This window comes from Manihot esculenta, chromosome 1, assembly GCF_001659605.2.
Source record: "Manihot esculenta cultivar AM560-2 chromosome 1, M.esculenta_v8, whole genome shotgun sequence".
Lineage (NCBI taxonomy): Eukaryota > Viridiplantae > Streptophyta > Magnoliopsida > Malpighiales > Euphorbiaceae > Manihot > Manihot esculenta.
In genome coordinates, this window is record NC_035161.2 from 4,826,752 (window position 1) to 4,840,498 (window position 13,747).

At 27.3% G+C, this 13,747-nt stretch overlaps 1 protein-coding gene across 3 annotated transcripts; it reads left to right on the forward strand.

Annotated features, from left to right (window-relative positions):
- Positions 1–216: 216 nt before the first annotated feature.
- Positions 217–2,645, forward strand: LOC110623087 (transcription factor TCP12). Of its 3 annotated transcripts, none has more exons than XM_021767959.2 (3): positions 217–725; positions 808–2,294; positions 2,411–2,645. In XM_021767959.2, exons 2-3 carry the CDS (start codon positions 1,188–1,190, stop codon positions 2,465–2,467), a joined length of 1,164 nt encoding a protein of 387 aa, XP_021623651.1. In that variant the 5' UTR covers positions 217–725; positions 808–1,187; the 3' UTR covers positions 2,468–2,645. The 3 variants fall into 3 exon arrangements, with proteins under 3 accessions (XP_021623651.1, XP_021623667.1, XP_021623676.1); XM_021767975.2 differs by having other exon boundaries at positions 811–2,294; XM_021767984.2 differs by having other exon boundaries at positions 969–2,294.
- The last annotated feature ends 11,102 nt before the right edge of the window (positions 2,646–13,747 follow it).

Consider the following 13,747-nt stretch of genomic DNA (forward strand, 5'->3'; position numbering starts at 1 on the left):
CTTTCTTTTATAAAAATTATATGAATCTTCCCATAATAAGTCAAGTGTCTGTGACCCAGCCAACCCTAACCCACATGCTCAAATGAAACCAAAAAAAAAAAAAAAAATTTCTTTTTTCGGATGCATCAACTATAATTACAATATTCAAATTAAAATTATGACGATTCTAATGAAACTCGTTACGAAAAATCGATCATGGAACATACCTTTAGAAAAATCTCAATCTAATTAAGATTCATGCCACAAATACGCACAGCACAATAGCTAGCTACCGCTCCGCGGAAAAGAAAACTTTTTCAATATGGAGTCCATGCAAATTCCTTCTATCTCACCTGCTACCATGTGATGTAGCACCAATGCTTGCTATTTCCTATCTGCTCACTCCCCAAGCATTGTTTGCTGTCCTTCTCAACCTTTCCTTTCCTTTTCATGCTTTTAGTCTTCAAGACCCAACTTCTAATCTCTCTCTTTCTCTAATTTAAAAGGAAATTTTTTTAAAAAAGAAAAACAAAAGAAGCTATAGTATTAGTATAGTTCCTCTTAGTCTTAATCTGTCTCCAATAAATTCCCCTTCCTTGTGTGCCTTAAGCTCCCACCATCATTATTCAAACAAATCCCTTTCTCTTTCTCTTTCTCTCTGTCTTTGCAGCACCCCATGGAAATTTGGTACTTGTTCTGTGCTGTCTTTCTCAAGCTCTAGCCCTTTAGCTTTGAGCAAAAGCAAGGTAAAAATGGAACTCTCTCTCTCTCTCTCTCTCTCTTCATCTCACCCACAAAAACTTGGTACTAATAAGTACTAAATTTCAGCAGCAGCAACAACAACAACACATGTCCAAATCCTCAAACATATACATACTCACAGTGTTTTTGCTGATCTTGATGATGAGGTTTGGGTCTCAGGAACAAATGGCTGTCTTTCTCACTAACTGGTTTCTTTTGTTTTTCCCCTCTTTTCATTTTCTTTGCAGATCAAGAGAATAGATTGGAGAAATTGAAAAAAGAAAAGGGATTTTAGTGCACCTCAAGCTAAGCTGATTTAGCTAATAATATCACATGATCTGTTGCCTGTTGGTGCATTTTTATGCATATCTGTCGTTCTCAAGCTCCACTTTACAGATAAAACTAGGTTTTCTTATCTATTGTTCAGTGCAAATTTTACTAAAGCTATCTCTCAATTTTTCTTTAACATGTTTCCTTCAAGCAACAATGGCAATGACCCCATCTGCTACAGTGACCAACAGCAAGTTTACAATAGGCCTTTTTTCAATGACATCACTTCAAATTCTAAACATGAAGAGCTTCCATTTTCTTGCTTCCACTTTCCATCTCCTTTTCTTCCTTATGATCAACTGGACTTTCAAGATCATGATGTTGATCTTCTCCATCAAAACCATGATCTTTTTCTTCACCATCCACCCTTAATCAGAGCTCTTGCTTCCACCAGTTGTACTGTAGCATCATCAGCTGAGACATTTCTTGACATGGTGCGTTCCAACCAAAATGATGCTAATAAGAAATCTTGTAGTGCTTCTTCTGATCAGATCCCAAGAAAGAGATCTTGCAAGAGAGATCGCCATAGCAAGATTTACACAGCTCAAGGACCTAGAGACCGTAGAATGAGATTGTCTCTTAAAGTTGCTAGAGAATTCTTTGATCTGCAGGACAAGCTTTGTTTTGATAAAGCTAGCAAAACTGTTGAGTGGCTGCTCATGCAAGCAAAACCAGCAATCAAGAAACTATCAAGTGGTCTCCCACAGTTCAACTACAGCTGCAGTGTTCATGCGAAGAGTGCATCTTCTACTTCAGAATGTGAAGTTGTATCTCGAAACGATGATGAGGCAGCCGCCATTAAAGCCACCAGCAAGGTCTCTAATGCTAAAAACTCATCATCTTCATGCGTTACCAACAAGGGGAAAAAAGCAAAACCATCACGTAAAATTGCATTCGACCCAGTAGCAAGAGAATCAAGGGACAAAGCAAGAGCAAGAGCAAGAGAAAGAACAAGAGAAAAGCTTCAGAATAGAAGAATTGACGAATCAAAGCTAAGTGAAGAAGCCAAAGATCTTGAATTTAACCAATTAAATTGCTGGAGTCCATTTGAAATAGGTGAAGAATCTGGCAAACAAAGTCACCCCATGAATCCTAATTCCTTGGAGATTCCGACACAAGAGCAAGACAGATTATTAGTAACCTCGGAGAACATGATTGATGATTCAATGGTGATCATGGAAAAGTGGAGCGCATGTTGTTCTTCCATTAACAACCACCTGTACAACGCTGCCATGCCCCAAGAGGTGAGTTCCAAGAAAGAAGTAGCTATAGTTGTCTTCCAGATGATTTTGTACATAAACATTTTTACATAAATCAAGGAATTAAATGTTATTTTTTTACACAATCAATTTGGTTGCAGCATCAAATCACAGACTTGCAATCTTTCTTCAAGTCATTGGAGGCGCCATATATATAACAGTTAGATGATGATATGTCAAGTCAAGTGGACAAATGATTTGAAGAATACTATGTATGGTTTTTCTTTCTGTTTAGAATTAATGTAAAATAGAGGTGTGTATCTTTCTTTCTTTCTGCAATTCTATTGTGAAACTCTTTTTTCAATGATTAAATTGTTCATCAGCACTCTTCAATCCTCTCTCTCTCTCCCCCCATATATACATATAGCACCAGAGCAAAGACAAACACTAGACTGCTTAAAAGATCAGAAATTTTCTTTATATATGTATATATTTCTCTAAAAACAATAATCTTTTGTTGAATTGATTTATAATTCTTTCAATAAGAAAATAGTTATTATTACATTATATTCTTAGGGTTCTTATTCGAAATTAAATATTTCATAAGAATTCAATTTAATTTATTAAATCAAAAATCTTGTTTGGAATGGAAGAATTTAATTATTTTTTAATTTTAAAAAATACATATAAAAAAATAAAAATTATGTATAATTTTATTAGAATTAATTGAATTTTTTTTCCCAAATCATTGCAAATGAAACTTTAAAGAAAAGACTGAGTAGATATGAGATAATAACAAGTGTCATGTTCTCATAACACATGTTGAGTCGTATATTAATTAATGCTTGAAATTTTCAATACATGCATGTCTGTATATGCAATCTTGTAAAAATATCTATAGTTTTTGGTTTATTTCTAGCTATAAGGCATATGCATGGAGAATTCTCCCTTAACCTAAACTCATCATCAATCAGCTTCTAGATTATTTTTCTTTATTCCTTTATTTGGTATGATTCATCAAAACTGAGAGATCTCAGGTTCTACTCCCCCAATCCTTAATTTCCACTTCAAAAAAAATAAAATAAAAAAAAGAAAACTTTTCAATTTTCAAGTTGAGTCTCAAAGTGAATGGTAGATGATGCATAACAGTTACAGCATTTAATTAATTTCTGTCTAAATGAAAAACACTTTGATATCAGCCAAGTACATGAGATGATGAATTTGAACTCAATACTCACTCAATTTAACTACCAGTTTAAGACCATTAGCCCTAATTCAACAAAAAATTAAATTTTTGTGTGTAAAATACATAAACACATTGTCCCTAAATCTTCTTTTTAGGAACTCCTTTCTGCATGCCTTTCATCCTATAAATTCATATATATACACCGCCATATTTTAGGGTTTAAGCGGTAATATCATCGGAGCGATTATGAAATTATTACTTTAATACTATTAAAATAATAATTTAACAGCGATTTAAAACAATTAAAAAGAAAATTTATTTTTTTCACTATATATAATAATAAAATTATAATTTTAATCACGCTGTTTATTTACCGTGAAAAAATAATTAAATCGTTATTTTATATTTAACAGTTAGATATAACGAGTTTTCATGTTACTATTGACCTATAATTAGTTTCAAACTGTTACTATTAACCTATAATTATAGTTAAATTATATAAGAAAACGATTTAAGCCGCTGCTTTGAACCTGTTTTTTATAGTAGTAATAATTTATTTGTGATGCAGTAGCACTAATTTTCATCATGTAATATGTACAAAATTATGTTAATTACTATTTGTTTATCTTTAAAAATAAAATGAGGTGAAGATTACTAATTAATTCAAATAAATTTAGCATATTATTCTAAGTTTGTTAACGTTTAATGCAATTTATCATATATAGATTTTAAAAATAGACAATTATTTTAATAATAATTAATTAATTATTATAAAAATTAATTTTTTAATTATTAAATATGTATATTTTAATCGAGTCAAAACACTAAATATTATTTTCAGTTTTTATTTTTCATGGGAAACAATTGAAAACTTTATATGTTTACCTTCTAAAAATAAAGATAGTTTTCTAATTTAAAATTAAAAAACTATTGATATATTTCTCATTTAAGAAATCATTAAAAATATATTATAGAAAATCATTTCTTTTTTTTTATTTGAAAAGCAAGTAAAAATAAAAATATTAGAAAAAATTTAGCAAGAAGATGCATATTTTAAACCTCATAGCTTGTAAAGAACTATCCCCTTAGCTTTAATAGAATTGGGCACATATGTGTCTATATGAATGGTGATTTCATATTAAATTAGTATTACTAATAAATTTATACTATTATCATGATTTATTTTATAAAAAAAATTATTACTTACGTTATAAATTTTCATAAAATAATAAAAAAAATACTCTCATATAATTTTATCAATTTGTAAAAATTTAAAGTGGAATTATCAAAATTTAGAGTAGAATCATATTATTATTTTTTATAATAATTTTTTAATAATAAGTTCAATTATTATAATTTTTATAAATTTAAGTGCTTAATAGATTATTATTTTAGTTTAAATTATCAATGAGCTAATTTTAAAATTATTTTTATTTTATTTTTTAGACAGTAATAATATATAAATTGACTATTATAATTTTATTTTATTTTATTTTATTTTTAAAAAATTTTAAAATATTTTTTAATATTTAATAAAATTTAATATATTTAAAACAAATTAAAAAATTATATTTTTTAATATGCGTAAAAACAATGAAGTGGATAAAAATTATAAAAAATAGAGTAAATAAAAAAATTAAAATACAGTACATATTATTAATGATTTATCAAAAAAAAATCTAATTACACATATTGTTCACTATGTTGTATATTTTGCTAACTATGGTAAAGATTTTAATAAATTTAAAAATTTGATGAAAATAATTTTATCATGAAAATTTAAAATTTAATTAATAAAATTTATAATTATATATATATAAATGGAAAAACTGAAAAAAAAAATAATTTTTTTTTATCATAACTGACCTGGTCATCACTGATGGTCGGCAATATATAGAGAAAATGGTTATTATATCTTGGAAGCATGATGAGCAAGAGAAATCATTAGGGAAAGCAGAGGCCCACCAATGGTTGTCATGATCATAATTTTGCCTCGTCTCATCTATTTACCCTTTCCATCCTTTCTTTTTTATTTGCCAAAACGTACAGATATTAGTGCCAATCACCTTAAAGAAAAAAAAAAAAAAAAAAAAAAAAAAAGAAAAATAGATCTAATTAATATAAATTCTCACTTTATAAATTTAAATTGTAATTATAAATCTTCAATTTTTATTATCATGGGATAAAGCATCATTTTATTTATTTTTTTGCATGAATTAATTTAAAATTTTATTAACGATATAACAGTTTTCTTGTTTAAGTAAATTCAAAAGTTCGATTCTTGTAAATAAAATAAATATTTGTCGAGAGTATTTTACAGATGATGTGAGATTAGAAAATATTAAATTTGGGTAAGACTTAATTCATTATGAAAGTTAGTTTCTAATTCTCTTATAACAGGTACATTACTCCTATCCAAAACTAATGTTGGATTCAACAAACTTCTAGACGAGTGGGACTACACTAGAGCGTGATAATTTGGGTTGGGCCTAACTCATCACAGAAACTAGTTGAAGGGAGAGAAGTGCCTAAGATTCTTATAAGGGCACATTATCCTATCCCAAACCGATGTAAGATTCAACATACCTCATCATGCTAAGTATTACAATGGAGCATGACATATTTATAGTAGACTCAAATTTAACATGGTATCAGAATCTCCCCACTGATGTTGGGCATTCTATAAATATGTCACGCTCCATTATAGTTCTGGGCGTGAGGGGTATGTTGAATTCCACATTAGTTTGTAACATGAGTAATGTGCCACTCAAAAGGGCCTTATGCACTCCTCCCCTTGAACTAACTTTTGACCTTACCTAAATTTAACAGGAAACACATTATAGTTAGGGTTTTGAAAGTTTTGAGAGATTGTATCATATTTTTTCATTATAGTAAAATTTTATTTCTACCTTATTTGTAAATATAAATCTTACCATCAAACGATATTAATTTTTTTTCAATCTCTTACTTTATTATTGTGATTGTGAGTGTGCATGTATGTTTTTTACTACTGTGTATTTATCACAATAATTTTTTAAAAAAAGACAAGTTATTGGACCGGATCCTAGTAGGGGAAAGAGAGGAGGAGAAGCAGGAGGAAAAAGGAAGAAGAAGAGAGAAATACCTAGGTATTGGTGTTAGGAGCAAAAAAGAGGAAGAAATTTATAGTTTGCCTATTGTGAGAATATTGCCTATTGTTTGAAAGAGATGGAAATATATTAAGATATATTTTTGTTCTTTTAAAACCTTTTTTTAAAAAACTACTCTCGCGTTATTTCGATGTTTACGTTGGCGCTTCAATGGTCCAAGACAATGTTTTTGTAGAGCATCTTGACTCAATGAAGGCAAAGTGAGAGAGTGGCACATCACCTTGCTTAGCACTTAGCTTGTTGCCTTTCTGCGCCTTTAAGAACAAAATAAAGAAGAAATTAGTGGTTTGATTGTTATAAAAATGTTGTATGTTGCTCGAAAGAGATGGAATATACTAGAATTTTTCCTTTGTTGTCTAAAAGCTTTAAAAAAAGTATCATTGCTTTAGGTAAATGTCTCCTTTGGTGCCTCAACGGTCTTAAACAGTGTCTCAGCAAAGCACCTTAACTTAATTGAGGCGAATCGGGAAAGTTAAAAAAAAAAGTACCCTTACTTTAGGTAGATACCTTCTTTGGTGCCTCAATGGTCCAAGACCATGTCTTCGCAAAGCACCTTAACTTAATTGAGGCGAACCGTGAGAGTTAAAAGAAAAAGTACCATTGCTTTAGGACCGAGACAGTGTTTTCACAAAGCACTTTAACTTAATCGAGGCAAACCGAAGGAGTGGCACTTTGCTTGCTTAGCACTTGATTTTGTGCCTTTTTCCATTTTTTAACAATACTATATATGTCCTAAGGTTCCTAAAATTAGCATTAAAACAACTATAATGTTAAGTTATAATATTCTTTGTTTGGTATTATAAGGCATTGTAATGTCTCCGTGTAAAATCTAAAAAAAAACTAAATGACAATTCAAATAAATTTATAATATTTTTAATGATATGCAGGAAAAGAAATGAATTCAACTCTCACAAAATAACATTATTTTTTTAATATGATTTATATTTATTTTAAATAAATTGATACGAATTCAATGAGGCAGATTTACCAATAGTGTAGAACAACCTTATATCATTCAAATAAGTCTAAAAAGAGTTTAAAATTATATTTATATGATCCAAATACGTCATTTGAGGTGTGATTTAATTCATTTGTGGTAGATTTAGTGTAATACTTATAATTATAGTTTAAAGAGTATAATCAAGTCTATGAATCAAAATTATACAAGTGAAAATTTTTGTGAAGATTCAAACCCATTGGCTTAATTAGAAGGTGTACAAGTTCATCAAACGAAGTGGACAGATTTGAAAAAATATATACCATGCATGTGCAACTTAAGCCGTTTGTACAAGCCTTGTGCACATAAACTCAAGACATCCTTTACATGGGAGAACTTTTAATGAAAAATTCAGAATTATTCATAATATTTATATACCTTTGTGAGAATGTCAGATTATATTCTTCCAATTGTATAAAAAATCATGATAAATTTATTAGTTCAATTCTCTAATTCTCAATTACTAGTGTTCTTATTGTCTTTCGCGTTGGGTACGTAGAGTGAATTTATTATTGATATTAAAAGCTATTTCAGAATTTTTAAACTTCATCTATAGATTCGCGTTATAAATTTTATTTGTAAGTTAAAAAATTTAAATTATTATATTTTTAAATAGGAGAATTTTCATTATAAATTCTATTTATAAGTTAAAAAATTTAGATTATCATATTTTTAAATGGGAGAATTGATTTAAAAATTAATTAGATAGAATTCTTATAAACTTTAGTTTTCAAAAAGTGGTTAGAGTGTGAGCATGAGATGGCAGTGCAGTGAATAATCTTATCTAGAAGAGGAAAACATGGAAAAAAGCTTAGACTCAATGAAGAGATCATCCACACAGAGGGATGCCATTTGCTTGGAGGTTGGGGATGGCAGTGAATATTCTTATCTTTAAGTGCCTTCCTAGCTAGAATATTACTTAAGAATTTTGATCGATCTATGCTTTCTTTTTTTTTTTTTCATTTATATTTGGCATGAAATTTTTTTTAAAAATATATATATTTTTATTTAATTGAAATATAAAAAAACAATAGAGATTAATAAGATTCCTGCATGGAAAATACAATATTATTAATAAAATTCTTAAGACTCAAAAAATGACTTATTTTTCAAAGTCATGTTTTGAAGAAAATTACTTAATTTCTTATTTTGATAAGAAAAATATTTTTTATTAATTAATTTTTATGAGTATTTCAAATACTATAAAAATGTAAAATATTTTTTAAAATAATATAGACTTAGTTTATTTATGAAAAATAACTTATATTTAAAAATAATTTTTATAGAAAAGATCTTCTAATAAAATAATTATTTTTTATTATTTAATTTTAAAAAATAAAATATACTAACAAATCTATATGTAAAACTGTTAATAAAATTTTTTAAATATAGAAAATGATTTAGATTTTACTTTGATTTAAGAAATATTTTTATTTACTAATTTTTTTGAATGTTTAAAACATGTGAAATATGAAAAGTATTTTTTAAAAAAATATTTTTCATGAAACCTGTGAAACCTAAATATAGAATTAAAACTAAAGTACCAAAATGTCCCTGATAATGCTACTTATTACTTACCACAGTTTGGGGTAGAAAAAAACAAAACTGGTAGCTATTTGTTGACTTGTTTTCCTCGCGGAAATTTTCTCTTCTATCACCATTACTTCAGTAGCTTTTCATGATAATGTTGAATGACCAATAGAGATTCGCAATTACTTCGAATTTAAACTGTACGTGTCAAGTACTCACAGCCTTAATCAATAACAACTGCGAATAAATTTAAAAGATTTAAAAAATTTTAAATTTTACTCTAATTATTTTTAATTTTATTTAAAAAAAATAAAATATTTTTAAAATTTTAAAAAAAGCGTTCTGCCGCTAGATATATTTAATATAAATTTAAATTAAAATTATTTGAATTTATTTCAAATTTAATTATTATTATTTGAATAATAATTAAATTAGTTTTATTTTTATATATTTTTATTAATAATTTATATAAAATATAGTTTTCATTTTAAAATTTAATATTTTTAAAAAATATTTAAAACTACATAAACTCACTTTAAATTCAATTATTACCGTTTGAATAATAATAAACTTTTTTCATTTTATATATTTTGATTACTAATTTATATAAAAATATATTTTTCATTTAAAAATTTAATATTTTTAAAAAATATTTAAATTCTAATTTATAAATAGAAACATATAAAATTGTAAATATTATAATAAAATATATTTTTTATATTAAATTATTTATATAAATAAATTTGAACAATGAATAATACTTATAAAACTTGAACTCATCCCAATTAATCACAAATATTAATTTTTAAATTCAAATCCAATTATACATTATCAAAACTTATTCTATTGAAAATAAGTACCTGCATGTAGACCTGTTGGGATATATAATTATTCATATATATATTTTTATAATAGAAATTTAATTAATACTTCTAAATTAATAATAATTGATAAAAAATTAAATTTATCTCTAAATTATATGTTAAATGTAAAAAATATTAAATTTTTTATTTAAATTTATTATTGAAATATTATTAAAATATTAAATAAAGAAATCAATTACTAGCGAAAACAGCAACTTATGAATGTACTAAAACTTTGTAGACGACAAAACTAGCCGCACTTGTAATACTGGGGCCTCTTTGCTTCGGTCTTCACATGGTAGGATTTATTTTATATAAAAAAAATTAAATAAATTATTCTAAAATGATTTTTTTAAATGAAAATTTTATAATTAAAAAAAAATTCTTTCATTTTAAATAAAAATTTAATAAAAAAATAAAATTCTTGTGAAATTTTAAATTCTAATTAACAAGGTATATGTGTGTGAGATTGAAAGCTATCTCTACTTTCTTTTTGTTAGTATTTCTATTTTTCTTTTTAAAAAATTTTTGAATTTTTTTCTTCTATCCTTTAATTGGGTCAATAATATTTATAAATTTAAAATTATTTATATTTATAATTAATTATGGCTTGGTATTCTAATCATATTAATTACATCATTAAATATTGCATTTGACTGTATATATGCTTCCTCTATTTCATATTTTTTTTTATTTTTTCACATAAATTAAAAAAATAATAATTAATTTAGTTGATAGTGAAATTTGTTCATTAATTTTTCAATTATAATAATTTTTATTATAAAATGATTACATTAAATTTTTTTAAATTGAATAAAATATAAATTGAAATTACAAATTGAATAAAATATAATTAAAATTATTAATAAGATTTGATGCAAAATTTACTAATATATTTTGAAATCTATCAGTAATTTATTAGTAATTACTAATTGATGGTGTTGATAATTTGCAAGTAAAAAATTTAAATTTAAAATTTAACATATTTTAAAGTCCGTTGTAATTCGTTACTAATTTTATGTTCAATATGATTGGTCAAGTATGGTAAAAAATTTTAGTGGCAATGCGCTCTATTTCCACACTCCGTGCTTTAATCCGGCCTAGCATTGTAGTTTGATTGAAAGCTTTGAACTCTTCTTTTCCTCGTACTCGTATGATATAAACTTCTAGCTATCATCTAATGCTATTAAATTCTTATCTAATCTCTCGAAATCTCGTTCGGTTACTGCTTGGACTCTCTGTTTTTAGCCGATTAAAATGGATTATGGATGGATCTTTGTTAGGAAAACTAAGTTATTATGCTATTATAGGTGTATTATGAGATTGTAAAGGATTTTTATATGTATTTTTCCTTACTATTCCATTTTAAAGACTCTAATGTTGCGAAGTACATAACTATAGATAAAGCCTTAAAGTAACTCGTTACTAAACCTAATTTGTGGAGCTTTACTTTTGGTACACCATGGTCTCTCTCATGTTCTTGTCCCCTTTGAAGCTCTCTAACTCAATTGTTAATGGTCTCAAAATTTTTCATGCTGTTGAGTTCATGCATACTTTAAGGGAGGCAAATTGGGTTGTTGATGCATTGGCTAAATAAGGTATCTACAAAGGGTTTGTTGCTTCGTTCTAATGATTTTTCATAGGTTATGGTTTTTTTTACGATATTTTTGTTGTTGGGTATTTATAGATATGGCTTTAGTATTTAATATTTGAAGTTTGGTAATTTACAAGAATGATCAAGTTTAATTTAAATTTGTCGCATTATGTTTTTCTTGATTTTATTAATAAAAATCTTATATATAAAAAGAATACTGATTTCTTTTGAATTTACTAGTAAATTACGGATTTCTTTCTCCCACTACTAAATTTCAAAATCCGCAAGTCTTTTTTTTGTTAAATCTATAACTTAAATTTGGGTATATTTTCTCATTGATGGAATTGTGATTGGACTCAAAAGTTTTTATGTTGTGACTTGAATTTATAAAAAAATACAAATATGTGAGAGTAATAAAGAATTGCATTCTTTTTTTCTAGATGATGTGAGATGAGAAAATATTAAATTTAGATCAGATTTAACTCCCTATAAAAATTAGCTCAAAGGAAGAAGTGTCTAATGCCCTTATAGGGATATATTACTCCTATTCCAAACTAATGTTAAATTTAACAAACCTCTCACGTCCGAAACTATATTCGAGCGTGACATATTTATGAGAGACCTAGCATTTGTGGAAAGGCTCTGATACCATATTAATTTAGATTATACTCACCACAAAAACTAACTCAAGGGAAAGGAGTGTCTAAGATTTCATAAGGGGCACATTACTCCTATCTCAAACTGACGTGGATTCAACATACCTCCTCACGCCAAGAATTACAATGGAGTGTGACATATTTATAGTAGACTTAAATTTAACATGATATCATAGTCTCTCCACCGATATTTAGTCTCCTATAAATACATCATGCTCCATTGTAGTTTTGGGCGTGAGGGGTATGTGGAATCTCATATCAGTTTCGAACAGGAGTAATGTATCCCTTACTTATGCACTCCTCCCTTTTAACTAGTTTTTGAGTGAGTTAGACCTGACCCTGACCCAAATTTAACAGGAAACATATTATAGTTAGGGTTTTGAGAGGATTGTACCTTATTCATAATGTAAATCTTACTGTCAAACGATATTAATTTTTTTTCAATCTCTTACTTTATTATTGTAATTGTAAGTGCGCATGTGTGTTTTTTACTATTGTATATTTGTCACAATAATTAAAAAAATAAACATGTTATTGGATGAAATCCTAGTAGGGGAAAGAGAGAAAGAGAAGCAGAGAACACGTGAGGAAAAAGGGAGAAGAAGGGAGAAATACCTAGGTATTAGTGTTAGGAGTTAAAAAGAGGAAGAAATTTATAGTTTGCCTATTGTGAGAATATAGCCTATTGTTTGAAAGAGATGCATGGAAATATACTAGGATTTTTTTTGTTGTTTTAAAACCTCTTTTAAAAAAACTACACTTTGCATTATTTAAGTGTTTGCTTTGGCGCTTCAATAGTCCAAGACAACGTCTTTGTAGAGCATCTCGACTCAATGAAGGCAAAGTGAGAGAGTGGCACATCACCTTGCTTGGCACTTGGTTTGTTGCCTTTCTGCGCCTTTAAAAAAAAAGGAAAAAATTAGTGGTTTGATTGTTATAAAAATATTGTATGTTGCTTGAAAGAGATGGAATATACTAGAATTTTTCCTTTGTTGTTTAAAAGCAATAAAAAGGTATCCTTGCTTTAGGTAGATGTCTCATTTGATGCCTCAATGGTCTTAAACGGTGTGTTAGCAAATCACCTTAATTTAATTGAGGCGAATCGGGAAAGTTAAAAAAAAGTATCCTTACTTTAGGTAGATGCCTCCTTTGGTGCCTCACTGGTCCAAGACCGTATCATCGCAAAGTACCTAAACTTAATTGAGGCAAACCGAGAGAGTTAAAAAAAGTACCCTTACTTTAGATCCGAGACGGTATTTTCACAAAGCACCTTAACTTAATCAAAGCGAACCGATGGAGTGGCACTTTGCTTGCTTGGCACTTGATTTGGTGCCTTTTTCTGTCTTTTAAAAACACTATATATGTCCTAAGGTTCCTAAAGTTTAGCATTAAAACAACTATAATGTTAAGTTATAATATTCTTTGTTTGGTATTATAAGGTATTGTTATATCTCTGTGCAAAATAAAAAAAAAAATCACTAAATAGCAACTCAAATAAATTTATAATATTTTTAATCATGTGC

Bases quoted from the DNA above. Each gene is read 5' to 3' on its own strand.
- LOC110623087 (XM_021767959.2), top strand. From the start codon at position 1,188: ATGTTTCCTTCAAGCAACAATGGCAATGACCCCATCTGCTACAGTGAC. The intron at 2,295-2,410 runs GTGAGTTCCAAG...ATTTGGTTGCAG, and splicing joins ACGCTGCCATGCCCCAAGAG to CATCAAATCACAGACTTGCA.